Here is a 16,892-nt window from a genome sequence, read left to right on the forward strand (position 1 = left end):
TGTCCAACTTTCTGCATTCCTCCCTCACTGCTTTCCCTCCCTCCCAGAACCATGATAGGGTTCCCTTTGTCCTAATTATTCCACCCTGCCAGCCTTTCCATATTCAAAGGATCATCCTCCGCCATTTTACCACCTTCGGCATGATGCCAACACCATACACATTTTCTCTCCCCGTCAGCATTCTGAAGGGACCATTCCCTCAGCGACACACTGGTCCACTCTTCTACTACCCAAACACTTCATTCCCTTCCCCAAGCACCTTCCCATGCAATTGCAGGAGGTCTGTTCCTTTACCTCCCTTCTCCTCACTGTCCAAGACCCCAAACAGTCCTTCCGGTTGAAGCAGGAATTTACTTGTATTTCTTTCAATTTAGTCTTTTGTATGCGCTGCTCATTGCAGTCTCCTCTACATTGAGAAGACCAAACACAGTCTGGGTGACCGCTTTGCAAAACACCTCTAATCAGTCCGCAAGCATGATCCTGACCTTCCAGTCACTAGTCATTTCAATTCACCATCTTACTCTCATGCACACATTTCTATCATGGCCTGCCACAATATTCCTGCGAAGCCCAATACAAAGTGATGGAATCACCTTTGATTAGGCACAGTTTTCTGGATTCAACATCACTTCAGACCGTGAACTCTGTCCTTCATTTTGAATTTAATTTGCTAAGTACCACTTGCATCTTGTATTTGCTTGGACCTTAATTCTGCTAAGAATTGGGCAGCACGGTAGCATAGTGGTTAGCACAAATGCTTCACAGCACCAGGGTCCCAGGCTCGATTCCTGGCTTGGGTCACTGTCTGTGCGGAGTCTGCACGTTCTCCCAGTGTGTGCGTGGGTTTCCTCCGGGTGCTCCGGTTTCCTCCCACAATCCAAAGATGTGCAGGTTAGGTGGATTGGCCATGCTAAATTGCCCGTAGTGTCCAAATTGCCCTTAGTGTTAGGTGGGGTTACAGGGATAGGGTGGAGGTGTTGACCTTGGGTAGGGTGCTCTTTCAAAGAGCCGGTGCAGACTCCATGGGCCGAATGGCCTCCTTCTGCACTGTAAATTCTATGATAAACACTTACTCTGGACCTATATAGAAGCAAAATACGGTGGATGATGGAAATCTGAAAATGCTGGATAAACTGAACAGGTCTCAGCATCTGTGGAGAGAAACAGAGTTAATGTTTCAGATCTAAAATAATCCTTCTATAAATTATGTAGAAGGCTCCTTTAGATCAGAAACGTTAACTCGGTTCCTTTCCATAGATGCTACCGGACCCACTGAGTTTATCCAGCATTTTCTGTTTTTACTCTGTATCTATGCTTTGTTTTTTGTTCTTTTTAAATGACAACCACAACTTTTATTGCATAGCACATTTGGCATTTAATCTCCCCATCCTCTAAACCACCATGACCTTCCTTTTGCTTTACTGGACTCTCCCTATCACATTTCTACCCATCTCAGTGCTGAAGGAAAGTTAAAGTGGACTCAAAACTAACTCTGTTCCTCTCTCCACAGATAGAATCATAGAATTTACAGTGCAGAAGGAGGCCATTCGGCTCATCGAGTCTGCACCGGCTCTTGGAAAGAGCACCCTACCCAAGGTCCACACTTCCCCCCCGCTATCCCCATAGCGCAGTAATCCCACCCAACACTAAGGGCAATTTTGGACACTAAGGGCAATTTAGCTTGGCCAATCCACGGCTCTGGGTCACTGTCCGTGTGGAGTTTGCTCATTCTCCCAGTGTTTGCGCGTAGAATTATTGCGCATGTGCACACAAAAAGGGGGGGGGGGGGGGGGGGTGTCTTGTAGGATTTTTCTGCATTAAGCGATTAGTGGCTTTCCTTATCTGAAATTATCATAATTCAACTGACAACAAAAAAATGAAACCTAACATGCAAACATCAAAGAACTAGATATCTAGTTGTTCATTAAGTTGTTGAGTGCTTTTTAACAAATTCATGTAGATTCCTCAAACAAGATGATATGAGAGTTGTGCAGTTTCTGGAACACCGAACAAGATGAAGGGGTTGGTGGGGGTGGTGGTGATATTTTGGCTAGCGGATTCTCCATCACATCGGGATCTCCGGTACCGGCGCCAGAGAATCCAACATAATGCAGACAACGGGATTGGCGCCGATGCTCCGGTCCCCTGCTCGTGTCAGGATCGAGACCCTATTAGCAGATCAGGAACAATATTAATCGGGCTTTCGTGATTCTGCAGTTCTCTGGGCTGGGAATCACTTGGGCAAGAATTGGTGCAGGTCTTGACAAGCATGTACCTGGCACGGTGAGCCAAGGGTGAGGTCTTTTTTTAATTTAAAGTACCCAATCCTTTTTTGTTTCCAATTAAGGAGCAATTTAATTTGGCCAATCCACCTACCCTGAACATCTTTGGGCTGTGGCGGAAAGACCCACGCAGACATGGGGAGAATGTACAAACTCCACAAGGACAGTGACCCAGGGCCAGGATCGAACTCGGGTCCTCGGTGCTGTGAGGCAGCAGTGCTAATCACCGTGCCACCATGCCATCCCAGGACCAACTCTTTAAAGGGAGTTGCCCCCAAAGTCCATCGGAGGACCCCCCCCACACACACAATGCAAGACATGCCCATCCCACCAACACCAGACCTCCCCAAAGTCCCGCCCGACCAGAGACCCCCCACCAATTTGAGCAGGCGGCCTGGTAAATTTGCATGGCCAAGGATTGGGACTCGCTTCCCGATTTGTGCTCCCAGCACAAGCTCAAATCAGCACCAGCGGGAGAACATAGCCTTCCAAAAAGAATCCTTTAGCCTCCCAAACAAAGAATCCTTTATGTTTGACAATTGTTTTAAACATTAAAGATGGCAAGACAAGTGGAGGGAGCAGCTAATAAAGCAAATATTGTGTTCTGGGAGGGCGGCACGATGGCACAGTGGTTAGCACTGCTGCCACACAGAGCTGAGGCCTGGGTTCAATCCCACCCTGGGTCACTTTCCGTGTGGAGTTTGCACATTCTCCCAGTGTCTGCGTGGGTCTCACCCCACAACCTAAAGATGTGCAGGTAGGTGGATTGGCCACGCTAAACTACTCCTTAATTGGGAAAAAAAAAAATTGGGTACTCTAAATCTATAAAGGAAAAAAAAAATTGTATTATAGGCTTTATTAATAGGGGCAGAGAGTACAAGAGTAAGGAGGTTATGCTGAACTTATACAAGACACTAGTTCGACCTCAAGCTGCAATACTGTGTATCGTTCAGGGTGCCACACTATAGGAAGGCGACGGCTAAGAGGTAATTTGAGGAGGCTGGATAAGGGGCAGGATCAATCGAGGCATTCGAAATGGCATTAGACGATTATTTGAATAGAAACTAATATACAGCAGTACAGGAAAAGGCTGGGGAATGGCACTAAGTCATGATGCTCATCTGGAAAGTCAATGCAAATGACAATGGGCCAAATTGTCTCCTCCTACGCTGCAACGATTCTGTAAACAGTCTACATGTAAATGTGTTCACACATGTAACAAGAGAACAAGTTTAATAACAGTCTGTATGAGTACATACTGTACGGTAACAGGAGTTAGGATCGACACTGTAAAATATAAATCATACATCAGAATACCCATTTGAAATATTATGTATTAGATATTGCAGAGATGTGAAACCAAATGTAGGTAATGTTGTCAGGTGTCAGATAAATTATACTGGCAGTTATTGGGAATTCACCATAATTTAACAAAATTATATATGGATTCCTCAGGAGAGATAGTAGGTTACCAATGAAATGTGTTCAAACTACCCAGGGTTAGCAACTGATCATCAACTGTGTTTTAGCTCTGTACAAAAAGTGAAGAGATCAGGGGCGTCATTCTCCGCCGGCGGGAGTCTCCGTTCTGCCGGCGCTCGGGGGTTTCCCGACGGCGTGGGGGTGCCCCACAATGGGAAACCCCATTGACCGGCCGGTGTTACGGAGACTCCCGCCGGCCGGTCGGCGCAGAAATGTGGCGGGGCAGGTAGGAGAATTTCGCCCCAGATGACAATATGCAACAGGTGTTCAATCAATGCAAGCAACGTGCAATACAAATAGTGCCAGTTCAGACCATAATTCAGCCCTAATAAGTCAGAAAACTCAAAGGCGCCCATTCATGCCAGATTTAAAAATAAACAGATTTTAGAAAACTGGATCACTGACGAAAAGCATAATTGAGAATGTTATTATAGTGCCATTTTTGCATTGATGCAAAGCAGTTTCAGGCATACATTTGAAATTCAGCAATGGAACGCGGGATTGCCACCTCACATCAAAATGTTGCCTATCGTGGTTTATGAATACTGGTACCTGTAACATGACTGCAGCCTTACTTTCAGTGAGCCCCAGACACAAGTGTAAACTAGAATTAAACATATGAAACATGGGCGAAAAGGGAATAGTGTAGATGGGCTTTAGAGTGGTTTCACAGGTCGGCGCAACATTGAGGGCCGAAGGGCCTGTACTGCGCTGTAATGTTCTATGTTCTAGAAGAACATAGATGCACACAGTATTTATCAAATAAAATTGTAGCCAAAATGCTTAAGTATACAAATATAACCCACAAAATTGTATTTTATTTCTACGGCTAGTAGGTACTAAAACGGCAATAAATTGTGTTGTGCATTTGTTTCAAAATGCGAATACTATTTTCTAACCTGCTTTATAGTTACAGATGGCAGCTGTGGAACTGCTTCTACAGTAACAGGTTCGTGTTTTGAAGCGGGCTGAAAGGGAAAAAAAAATGCACGATCATATTAGTTTTGAACGCAATTAAATTATCCAGATAAATATTTTTTTAATCAGTTTCCTGTCTGATAGGAACAAAGCTCTCAAGCTGAAGGCTTGCACTGAATACAGTCTAGAGAAGGTTAGCAATATGGTATTTTGTTCAGTCCATCAGTTTGGAAGACGGACTAAGGAAATTAAATCCATTCTTAGTGGAAAAAAATTATTTGACAGGACCAAGGAACAGGGACATACCATATTTGCTGGAAAAAGAAACATCCTGTTGAAACTTTTCACCTTTCATTTTTTAAATAAATCTTTATTGTCACCAGTAGGCTTACATTAACACTGAAGTTACTGTGAAAAGCCCCGAGTCGCCACCTGTTCGGGTATACGGAGGGAGAATTCAGAATGTCCAAAGAGCAAGTCTTTCAGGACATGTGGGAGGAAACTGGAGCACCCGGAGGAAACCCACGCAGACACAGGGAGAACATGCAGACTCCACACAGACAGTGACCCAAGCCAGAAATCGAACTTGGGACCCTGGCACTGTGAAGCAACAATGCTAACTACTGTTATTGTGCCGCCCACATTTATCAGTCTGATAAACCTTCGCTGCACTCCCTCCATAGCAAGAACATCCTTCCTCAGATAAGGACACCAAAACTGCACACAATATACCAGGTGTGGCCTACCAATGCCCTGTACAATTTCAGTAAAGCTTCCCAATTCCTGTACTTAAATTCTCTCGCTGTGAAGGCCAACATACCATTTGCCTTCTTTACTGCCTGCTGTACCTGCGTGTTTACATTCAGCGACTGATGCACGAGGACTTCAAAGTCTCGCTGTGTATCCACCTATCTCAATTTACACCCATTCAAATAATAATTTGCCTTCCTATTTTTCCCCCATTTAGTTCCCTCGTCCAAATCATTAATATATAATGTACTTACTAAAGTACATAACGGGAAAAGCCAATTCAACCAATCAAACCCGTTGCTTCTAATAGAACATGCACACTGATGTAATATCACTTCCCTAAGCTTATTCGGGAATTGTTCAACACCAAAATATCTGGGATACTAATCTAAAATTATTTTCTTTTCGATGCAAGTCTCATTTCAGTGATAGCATACCCATACAAGTCAGAGGTTTATGGGTTCAATTCCATTCTAGAGACTTAACACACCATACATTGAAACTTCAGTGCAGTACTGAGAAAGTGTCTACTTAGAGATGTTGGGTGGAATTCTCCGCAATCGGCGCGATGTCCGCCGACCGGCGCCAAAAACGGCGCGAATCAGTCCGGCATCGCGCCGCCCCAAAGGTGCGGAATTCTCCGCATCTTGGGGGGCCGAGCCCTCACCTTGAGGGGATAGGCCCGCGCCGGACTGATTTCCGCCCCGCCAGCTGGCGGGAAAGGCCTTTGGTGCCCCGCCAGCTGGCGCGGAAATGATTTTGCCGTGCGGCGCATGCGCGGGAGCGTCAGCGGCCGCTCACGGCAATCCCGCGCATGCGCAGTGGAGGGGGTCTCTTCCGCCTCCGCCATAGTGGAGACCATGGCGAAGACGGAAGGAAAAGAGTGCCCCCATGGCACAGGCCCGCCCGCGGATCGGTGGGCCCCGATCGCGGGCCAGGCCACCGTGGGGGCACCCCCTAGGGCCAGATCGCCCCGCGCCCACCCCAGGACCCCGGAGCACACCCGCGCCGCCTTGTCCCGCCGGTAAGAGAGGTGGTTTGATTCTCGCCGGTGGGACAGGCATTCCAGCAGCGGGACTTCGGCCCATCGCGGGCCAACCGGCAAGGCGCGATTCCCGCCCCCGCCGAATATCCGGTGCCGGAGAATTCGGCAACCGAGACTGGGGTGGGGGGGGAATTCACGCCAGCCCCCGGCGATTCTCAGATCCGGCGGGGGGGTCAGAGAATCCCGCCCGTTATCTTTCAGTTGAGAGGTTAGACTGAATCTACCCATCCTCAGGTTTTTAAAAAAAATGTATTCAGGGATATGGACATCAATGACTCAGCCAGCATTTATTGTGCAATTCCAAAGGACTTTGAGAAGGTGCTGGTGGCAGGTTACCTGCTGCAGTCCATGCACTGTAGATTCACAGTGCGGTTTGGGAGGGTGCACTGTAGATTCACAGTGCGGTTTGGGAGGGTGCACTGAAGATTCACAGTGCGGTTTGGGAGGGTGCACTGAAGATTCACAGTGCGGTTTGGGAGGGTGCACCAGGATCTTGGCTCAGCAACAGTGGAGGAATGGTGATCCATGTTCAAGGGGAACTTGCAAGTGGGAGATGTTCCCACGCACTTACTGCCCATGTCCACCTAGGTAGGAGAGGTCACAGGTTTGGAAAGTGCTGTTGAAGGAGCCACAGAAAGTTGAAAATGAAAAAATGAAAATCGCTTATTGTCACAAGTAGGCTTCAAATGAAGTTACTGTGAAAAGCCCCTAGTCGCCACATTCCGGCGCCTGTTCGGGGAGGCTGGTACAGGAAAGTTGCTGCAGTTTATCGTCTCAACGGTACACACTACATCCTGTACACCGATGGCACAGTGGTCAGCACTGCTGCCTCACTGTGCCAGGGAACCAGCTCCAAATTCAACCTCGGGTGACTGGGGAGTTTGCACATTATCCTGATGCCTGCATGGGTTTTCTCCAGTTTTCTCCCACAATCCAAAGATATGCAGGTTAAGTGGATTGGCCATGCCAAATTGCTCCTTCGTGTCTACTGGCATAGGGCGGGAGATTGAAGCTATGTAGAGTGCTCTTTCAATGGGCTGAATGGCATCTTCTGCATTGTAGGGGTTCTATATGGCAGAAGTCAATGTTAAACATGGCAGAATGGGTCATGATCAAGCAAGTTGCTTTTCTATGGTTCTGAGCTTAGAGTGTTGTTGCTACACTCATTCGATCATAGTCCTGACCTTGTCCTGACTCGTGCCTCGTAGACGGTGGTCAGGCTTTGGGATCACTGGAGAGGTTATTCATGAAGGCCCACCTTCTCAACCTTGCCTCTTGTCGAAGATGTGGTGATCCTCAGGTTAAATCACCATCAGTCAGCTCTCCCCCTCAAAACAGGAAAGCAGCCTATGGTAATCTTGGACTATGACGACTTTACACTTTTGGGGGTCAGTAGGCAGTGGTAACTTCACTGAGGCCTCTAGGGACACGAGTTCAAATCCCACCACGGCAGCTTGTGGAATATAAATTAAGTTAATAAATCTGAAATACAAAAGTAATGGTGACCGCAAAACTACCATTGATTTGTTATAAATACTCATCTGATTCACTAATGCCCTTTAGAGAAGGAAAGTCAGCCGTACTGAGTTTGGCATGTGACTCCAGACCCTTGGCCTTCTGAAATCAATTAGCAAGCCACTCAGTTCAACAAATGATGGCCTTTGTCAGTTATGCCAACATCCGTCCGGGTGCAGCTATGCAGAGCTAGGTCGCATATTCGGCAGCTCCTGCTTGGAACGGACTTTTGGGCTCTTTTACAGGGCCCCCACGGCATTTGTTTGACATTTCCCGGTGTGGAAAGAAGGCTGCAATATTCCCCCGACAGTGTCCCCCAGGAAGGGTATGTCTCTTGGTTGCCAGACACACGCAGAAACAGTAAAAGATTTGGCTGCAACTGCAGGATAAACAGGGCCTCTTCCAGCATGCAGGCGGGGGAAGGGCAAGCTTAAAGCTGCAAGCTGACCTGAGGGCCTGTATCAAAAGTGAATTCTAGCAGCAGAGGGAACAACTGTGAAAAGACCTCATCAAGGCCACTGAAGGGACTTCCGGTTGCGGTGATGCCTAGCTAGCCGCACGCTTCGGCGGCTCCAGCTCCGACGGACCTTCGGGCTCTTTTAAGAGCCCCAACGGGGAATTTTTCGACGACGCAACCCGGTGTGGGGCGTGTGAGAAGGGAGTCCCCCCCCAAACGAAGGAGGAAAAAACCGGCGGCGGCGGCTGCAGCGCGAGGAATCGTCGACCAAAGGGTCAGAAAGAGAGAAGTACAAGATGGCGGCGGAGAAAGCGCAGGCGACATGGGGGCCTGAGCATGAAATTGTGAGACGGTGCGTGGAGCTGCTGAAGAGGGAGGTGCTGACCCCGTTGCTACAGGCAATTGAGGGGCTCAAGGAGACATTAAAGACCCAGGAGACAGAGCTCCGCGTGGTGGAGCAGAAGGTGACAGATATTGAGGACGAGATCCTGGGCCTGGCGGTTAAGACACAGACGCACGAGGCACTTCATAAAAAGTGTACTGAAAGGATCGAAGCCCTAGAAAATGGAGCGCGAAGGAAGAACCTTCGGATACTGGGTCTCCCTGAGGGTGTGGAAGGAGTGGACTGTGGAGCGTACGCAAGTACGATGCTGAGCTCACTGATGGGTGCTGAGGCCCCTACGGGCCCCTTGGAGGTGGAGTGGGCAAATCGGATTCCGGCGAGAAGACCAAAAGCGGGAGAACCACCCAGGGCGATAATCGTGCGATTTTACCGCCTTAAGGATAGAGAAGAGGTCCTGAGATGGGCTAAAAAGGTGCGGAGTAGCAGATGGGAGAATGCAGTGGTACGGGTATACCAGGATTGGAGTGCGGAGGTGGCGAGAAGGAGGGCGAGCTTCAACCGAGCCAAAGAGGTGTTGCATAAAAGGAAGGTGAAGTTCGGGATGCTGCAGCCGGCAAGACTATGGGTCACGTATCAGGAGAGACACCATTATTTCGAGACGGCGGAGGAAGCATGGACCTTCATCAAAGAAGAGAAATTGGATCGGAACTGAGGGACTGATGCTGCAGGAAATGTTATTGCTAATGTTACGGTGGAAGTTAATTGAGAAGTAAACAGGGAAGGGGGGAGACATAGTTGGAGAATGGGGAAGGGGAGGGGGAGGGGAAAGGGAGCTGCGCCATAAGAGGCGGGTCAGGTAAAGGGATGTTCCCGCACCAGAAAGAATAAGGCGGGAAGACAGGCGCAAGGGAGTTCCCCACATGGGGGGGGTCGTGGAGTGAGCAGGAGTAGCCGGGGTCAGTTGAAGTCAGCTGACTTACGGAAGTAATATGGGGGGAGCAATCATGCTAGAAAGAGATCTAGCGGGGAGGGGGGGGCGGGTGGGGGACAACTGGGTTGCTGCTGCGGAAATCCAAAAGGAAATGGCTAAAGAGTGGGTGGGCGGGGATGGTGTGCGACGCTGGGGGAGCGAGCGGGAGCGCGGAGGCGGGATATGGGACTGGCCTAGAGAAGGTAATGGCTAGTCGACACGGGAGGGGGGCAGGTAGCCCCCTAGTGAGGCTGATCACGTGGAACGTGAGAGGCCTGAACGGACCGATAAAAAGGACCAGAGTGCTCGCACATTTGAAAGGACTAAGGGCAGACGTGGTTATGCTCCAAGAGACGCACCTAAAGGTGGCGGAGCAAGTTAGGCTAAGGAAAGGATGGGTGGGACAGGTGTTCCACTCAGGACTGGACGCAAAGAATAGAGGGGTGGCCATTTTGGTGGGGAAACAGGTCGCATTTGAAGCAAAGAACATCGTAGCAGATAGCGGAGGTAGATATGTAATGGTGAGTGGCAGGCTGGAGGGAATGGAGGTCGTGTTGGTTAACGTGTATGCCCCAAACTGGGACGATGCGGGATTTATGAGACAGATGCTGGGGCGTATACCGGACCTGGAGGTAGGAAACTTGATTTTAGGAGGGGACTTCAATACGGTGCTGGACCCGGGGCTAGATAGATCCAGCTCAAGGACCGGAAGAAGGCCGGCAGCGGCCAAGGTACTTAAGGGGTTTATGGACCAAATGGGGGGAGTGGATCCATGGCGATTTCTTAGACCTAGGGCTAGGGAGTTTTCCTTCTTCTCCCATGTCCATAAAGTGTACTCCCGGATAGATTTTTTTGTTTTGGGAAGGTCGTTGATCTCTAGGGTGGAAGAAGCTGAGTACTCAGCCATAGCGGTTTCGGATCATGCCCCACATTGGGTGGACCTGGAATTAGGAGAGGAAAGGGAGCAGAGAACACTCTGGCGATTAGATGTGGGACTGATGGCGGATGAGGGAGTGTGTGCAAGAGTGCGGGGGTGTATTGAGAGATATCTGGAGGTCAATGACGACGGCGAGGTCCCTGTGGGAGTGGTATGGGAAGCACTAAAAGCGGTGGTCAGAGGAGAGCTGATCTCCATTGGGGCCCACAAAAGGAAAACAGAGGCCAAGGAAAGGGAAAGATTACTGGGGGAGATTTTAAGGGTGGATAGGGAATTTGCAGAGACCCCGGAGGAGGAATCGTACAGGGAGAGGAGACGACTCCAGACGGAATTTGACCTTCTGACCACCAGAAAGGCGGAGGTACTGTGGAGGAAGGCACAGGGGAGGAGGTGTGAATATGGGGAAAAGGCGAGTCGCCTGTTGGCTCATCAATTGCGAAAGAGGGCAGCAGCGAGGGAGATAGGAGGAATTAGAGACGAAAGGGGAGACACGGTGCGAAGGGCAGGAAAGATAAATGAGGTGTTCAAGACCTTCTATGAGGAACTGTATAGGTCTCAACCCCCAGAGGGAGAGGAGGGGATGCGGCAGTTCCTGGACCAATTGAGGTTCCCGAAAGTGGAGGAGCGGGGGGGGTGGTAGGCCTGGGGGCACCGATTGGGGTGGACGAGGTTATTAAGGGACTGGGAAGCATGCAAGCAGGGAAGGCCCCAGGACCAGACGGGTTCCCAGTGGAGTATTACAGAAAATATGTGGACTTGTTGGCCCCGTTGATGGTGAGGACGTTCAATGAGGCCAGGAAAGGGGGGACTCTACCCCCGACGATGTCGGAGGCGACGATATCGTTAATTTTGAAGAGGGATAAAGATCCGTTGCAGTGCGGGTCCTATAGACCCATTTCATTGTTGAACGTGGACGCCAAATTGTTGGCAAAGGTACTGGCATCGAGGATAGAGGACTGTGTCCCGGGGGTGGTGCACGAAGATCAGACAGGGTTCGTAAAAGGGAGACAACTAAATGTTGACGTGCGACGACTATTAGGGGTGATAATGATGCCCCCAGTGGAGGGGGAGGCAGAGATAGTGGCGGCAATGGACGCAGAGAAGGCATTTGATAGGGTGGAGTGGGAGTATTTATGGGAAGTGTTAAAGAGGTTTGGGTTTGGGAACGGGTTTATTAGCTGGGTTAGACTTCTTTATGGGGCTCCAACGGCAAGCGTAGTTACAGGTCGACATAGATCGGAGTATTTCCGACTATATAGGGGAACAAGACAGGGATGCCCGCTGTCTCCATTGTTGTTCGCGTTGGCAATTGAACCTCTGGCCATGGCGTTGAGAGACTCCAGGAAATGGAGAGGGGTGATTAGAGGGGGAGAAGAACACCGAGTCTCGTTATATGCGGATGACCTATTGTTATACGTGTCGGACCCAGCGGGGGGGAATGATAGAGGTTATGCGAATTTTGAGGGGGTTCGGGGATTTCTCGGGGTATAGGCTAAACATGGGGAAGAGTGAATTATTTGTGATACATCCAGGGGACCAGAGTAGAGAGATAGAAGGCTTGCCTCTAAGGAAAGTGGAAAGAAACTTCCGATATCTGGGGATTCAGATCGCTAGGAGTTGGGGAACCTTGCACAGACTTAATCTGACACGGTTGGTAGAACAAATGGAGGAGGACTTCAAGAGGTGGGACATGCAGCCTCTATCGCTGGCGGGCAGGGTGCAAGCAATTAAGATGATGGTCCTCCCGAGGTTCTTATTTGTATTTCAATGTCTCCCTATACTAATCACTAAGACCTTTTTTAATAAAATAGACAGGAGCATCACGAGCTTCGTGTGGGCAGGGAAAGTTCCGAGAGTAAGGAGGGGGTTCCTTCAGCGTAGTAGGGACAGAGGAGGATTGGCACTACCGAACTTGGGCGATTACTATTGGGCCGCCAATGTGGCAATGATACGTAAATGGATGATGGAGGGTGAGGGAGCGGCGTGGGAAAGACTGGAGAGAAAGTCCTGTAAAGGGACGAGTTTAGAGGCGCTGGTGACGGCGCCGCTACCGATCTCACCTAAAAAGTTTACCACAAACCCGGTGGTGGCGGCAACATTGAATATCTGGGGACAGTGGAGGCGACAGAGAGGGGTGCGGGGAGCCCTGGTGGGGTCCCCAATCAGGAACAACCATAGGTTCGCCCCAGGAAGAATGGATGGAGGATTTCAGAGCTGGTTCCAGTTGGGAATTAGGAGGGTGGGAGATTTATTTATAGATGGGACTTTTGCGAGCTTGGGAGCATTGGAGGAAAAGTATAAGTTGCCCCGGGGAAATTTCTTGAGATATATGCAGGTGAGGGCATTTACTAGACAACAGGTGAGGGAATTTCCGTTGCTCCCGACACAGGGGATACAGGACAGGGTGCTTTCAGGGGTGTGGGTCGGAGAGGGCAAGGTGTCAGAGATTTACCGAGAGATGAGGGAAGAGGGGGAGGAGTCGGTGGGCGAACTAAAAGGAAAGTGGGAAGAAGAACTAGGGGAGGAGATAGAGGAGGGTATGTGGGCTGATGCCCTAAGCAGGGTAAATTCCTCTTCCTCATGCGCCAGGCTTAGCCTGATTCAATTTAAGGTGCTACATAGAGCACACATAACGGGAGCAAGATTGAGCAGGTTCTTTGGAGTGGAGGACAAATGTGGGAGGTGTGGTGGGAGCCCGGCAAACCACGCACATATGTTTTGGGCATGCCCGGCACTGGAAGGGTATTGGAAGGGAGTGACGGGAGTGATTTCGCGGGTGGTGAAGGCCCGGGTCAAACCAGGCTGGGGGTTAGCTCTATTTGGAGTTGCGGAAGAGCCGGGAGTGCAGGAGGCGAAAGAGGCCGACGTTGTGGCCTTTGCGTCCCTAGTAGCCCGGCGCAGGATCCTACTCATGTGGAAGGAGGCGAAACCCCCCGGACTGGAGGCCTGGGTAAATGATATGGCGGGGTTCATTAAACTGGAGCAGATAAAGTTTGCCCTGAGAGGATCGGCTCAACGGTTCACCAGGCGGTGGCAGCCATTTCTCGACTACCTAGGGGAACGTTAGAGGGAAGACAGATGACCAGCAGCAGCAACCCAGGGGGAGGGGGGGGGGGTTTGTTTAGGTCAAAGATAAAGGGGTTTTGTTACTTGTGTATTGTTTAAAATTTCTGTATTGTTATTGTTGCGTTTGCTTTGTAAGAGGGGAAAAATTGTTGTTTGGGAAAAAAATTTCAATAAAACATTTATAAAAAAAAAAAAGTTATGCCAACATCCCATGAAAGGCTTGGGCCAACAAGTGACAAGTAACATTGGGGGGGAGGGGGGCGGGGGGGGGGGGAGGGGAAAGAGAGAAAGAAAGAGAGAGAGAGCCAGTGACACAGAGAGAGAAAGAGAGACAGAGAGAGAGAGCGAGAGAAGACTGACAAGGAGCCAGGAGTTCTGCGATGAATAACCTGACTCCCCACCTACAAAGTACAATGTGGGAATGATGGAATAATCTCCACTTGCCTGGATGAGTGCAGTCCCAACAACACTCAAGAAGCTAGGCACCACCCAGGACAAAGCAGCCCACTGGATTGGTCCCTCCACAAACATTCACTCCCGCCACCACCACCAAACAGTAACAGTAGTGTGCACCATCTACAAGATGCAGTGCAAGAGTTCACCAAGGCTCCTTTGGCAGTAGCACGGTAACTACCAGTCACTACCATCTAGAAGGACAAGAGCAGCAGATACTTAGGAACGCCAACACCTGGAAATGCTTCTCCAAGTCACTCACCATCCTGATTTGGGAATATAAGTGCCATTTCTTCACTGTCGCTGGGTCAAATTCTTGGAATTCCCTCCCTAACAGCACTGTGGGTGTACCTACACCTCAGACTGAAGTGGTTCAAGAAAACAACCCACCACCACCATCTCAAGGTCAACTAGGAATTGGCAATAAATGCCGGCATAGCCAGCAATGTCTAAACCTTGAAAATTAATTTTTTTTAAAGGGAAAAAAAAATTCCCAGAGTCTGACCTGCTGTAACAACACTATTTATATGGCTAGTCCAAGTGTCTGGTCAATTGTAAAGGCCAGTTTATTGATGGCCTTCAACTGAATGTTAAAGGAGAGATATGTGGGTTCTGTCAGTCAGAGATTTCACTGACTGGCACTTGTGTGATGCAAACGTTACTTGCCAATTATCAGCCCAAACCTGAATGTTGTCCAGATCTTGCTGCATGGTTCATTACCTCAGTTGTTATGAATGGACCTGAACACTGTAATCATCCCCACCCCCGACTCCCAATGACATTTCTCTGGCTCCTTGCTACCACACTTGGGTTAAATGCTAGATTGATGTCAAGGCAGTCAAATGCTCCTCACCTCTGGATCATTTTGCTGATGGTTGGGAGTGGAGTACCGCGGATATAATTGGCTGGATTAGATGGTCCTGGTTTTTGTGGCCAGGACAAAACCTGAACATTCTTCCACACCATCATCGCATTCTTCCACACCACCAAGTAAATGTCAGTGTAGCTGTACTGGAACAGCTTGGCTAGGAATTTGTCTTGTTTTGAAGCACAAGTCCAAAGCTAGGATGCTGCTGGGCCCATACCCTTTGCTAAGATGAGAATGTGAAAGGTACTATGGCACCACCTGAAGAAAAGCAGGGGAGCTCTCTAGTTAACACTTATGCATCAACCATATCACTATAACAGTAAAGACGTAAACCACTTTGGCCCATCCTGGGATCATGAAAGGTACAATAACAAAATGATTTTGAAATGCTGTATTTCACTACCTTCCGAATGAGCAACTGAACTGTATCTACTAAATGGTGGCAATAATGAGCACATAAATGATTGGGGGGGGGGGGGGGGGGGGGGAAAAAGAGAGGGAGAAATTAAAAATGAAAATCGCTTATTGTCACAAGTAGGCTTCAATTAAGTTACTGTGAAAAGCCCCTAGTCGCCACATTCCGGCGCCTGTTCGGGGAGGCTGGTACGGGAATTGAACCGTGCTGCTGGCCTGCTTTAAAAGCCAGCGATTTAGCCCAGTGTGCTAAACCAGCCCCTGAAGAACATACAGTGCAGAAGGAGGCCATTCAGCCCATCGAGTCTGTATCGACTCACATAAACATTAATGCAAGACATTTTCTAATCAATCCGAATATCAAAAATTCTATACATTTATCTTTACAGTTATGATTTAAACTTAATTTCTAGCACTGGCTTATACTTTGCCTCCTGCAAAATCAATAAAACTTGAAGAATTCAGTACGAATCTCTCAATGAACATTAAAAGAACACAAACCGGGCTCATTTTGGTCCTGAAACACTGGATTTCACCATCTTCCGAATGAGTGAATAAAAACATGGGCATATTCTGGTTGCCATCTTGCAAGTACCCTTCCATTTCCACCTTCCTTTTCAGAGTGGAGTTCCAATGGTTCTTTACAGCATTGTCCGTTCTATCATTAAAAAAAAGCAATTACTCAGTTATATTAAATAGAGGAGGAATAGTTAGCTTGGAGTGCTTTAAATCTGATCAAAACTTCCAAATGATGTCAAATTTCAGAGGTGTAATCAATGCATGAATATGGAAATAGAATCATAGTACTGGCTTTTGTGGCAATCACAAGGTGATACCACTTGACAGAGCAACTATGGGCCCATTTGTGTAACACAAAATCTGGTCACAACAGCCTACAGGACAGACACACGCACACTGCATTCCAGCCTACATGTAGTAATAATAATAATAATCATCATCTTTATTATTCGCACAAGTAGGCTTACATCAACACTGCAATGAAGTTACTGTGAAACTCCACTAGTTGCCACATTCCGGCGCCTGCTTGGGTACACTGAGGGAGAATTCAGAATGTCCAATTTACCTAACAAGCACGTCTTTCGAGACTTGTGGGAAGAGGAGCACCCGCAGGAAACCCACACAGACACGGGGAGAAGGTGCAGGCAGATTCCTCAGTGACTCAAGCTGGGAATCGAACCTGGGACTCAGGCACTGTGCAGCAACAGTGCCAACCACTGTGCTACCATGCAGAAATTTCAGTTCTAACTTTTTTTTAAAGAACATACAGTGCAGAAGGAGCCATTCAGCCCATCGAGTCTGTATCAACTCACATAAGCCCTCACTTCCACCCTATCCCCATAACCCAATGACCACTCGTAACCTTTTTGGTCA

At 48.7% G+C, this 16,892-nt stretch overlaps 1 protein-coding gene across 1 annotated transcript in view; it reads right to left on the minus strand.

Moving 5' to 3' along the window:
* mybl2b (v-myb avian myeloblastosis viral oncogene homolog-like 2b) overlaps positions 1-16,892 on the minus strand; it is an 89,754-nt gene that overhangs the window by 22,429 nt on the left and 50,433 nt on the right. Inside the window, exons 6-7 of the mRNA XM_072515558.1 lie at positions 16,002-16,158; positions 4,664-4,732 (exon numbers count right to left, since the gene is read on the minus strand). Coding sequence (XP_072371659.1) covers positions 4,664-4,732; positions 16,002-16,158 — 226 coding nt within the window. The remainder of the gene's footprint in view (positions 1-4,663; positions 4,733-16,001; positions 16,159-16,892) is intronic.

The sequence above is a fragment of the Scyliorhinus torazame genome, chromosome 8 (genome assembly GCF_047496885.1).
Source record: "Scyliorhinus torazame isolate Kashiwa2021f chromosome 8, sScyTor2.1, whole genome shotgun sequence".
Taxonomy (NCBI): domain Eukaryota; kingdom Metazoa; phylum Chordata; class Chondrichthyes; order Carcharhiniformes; family Scyliorhinidae; genus Scyliorhinus; species Scyliorhinus torazame.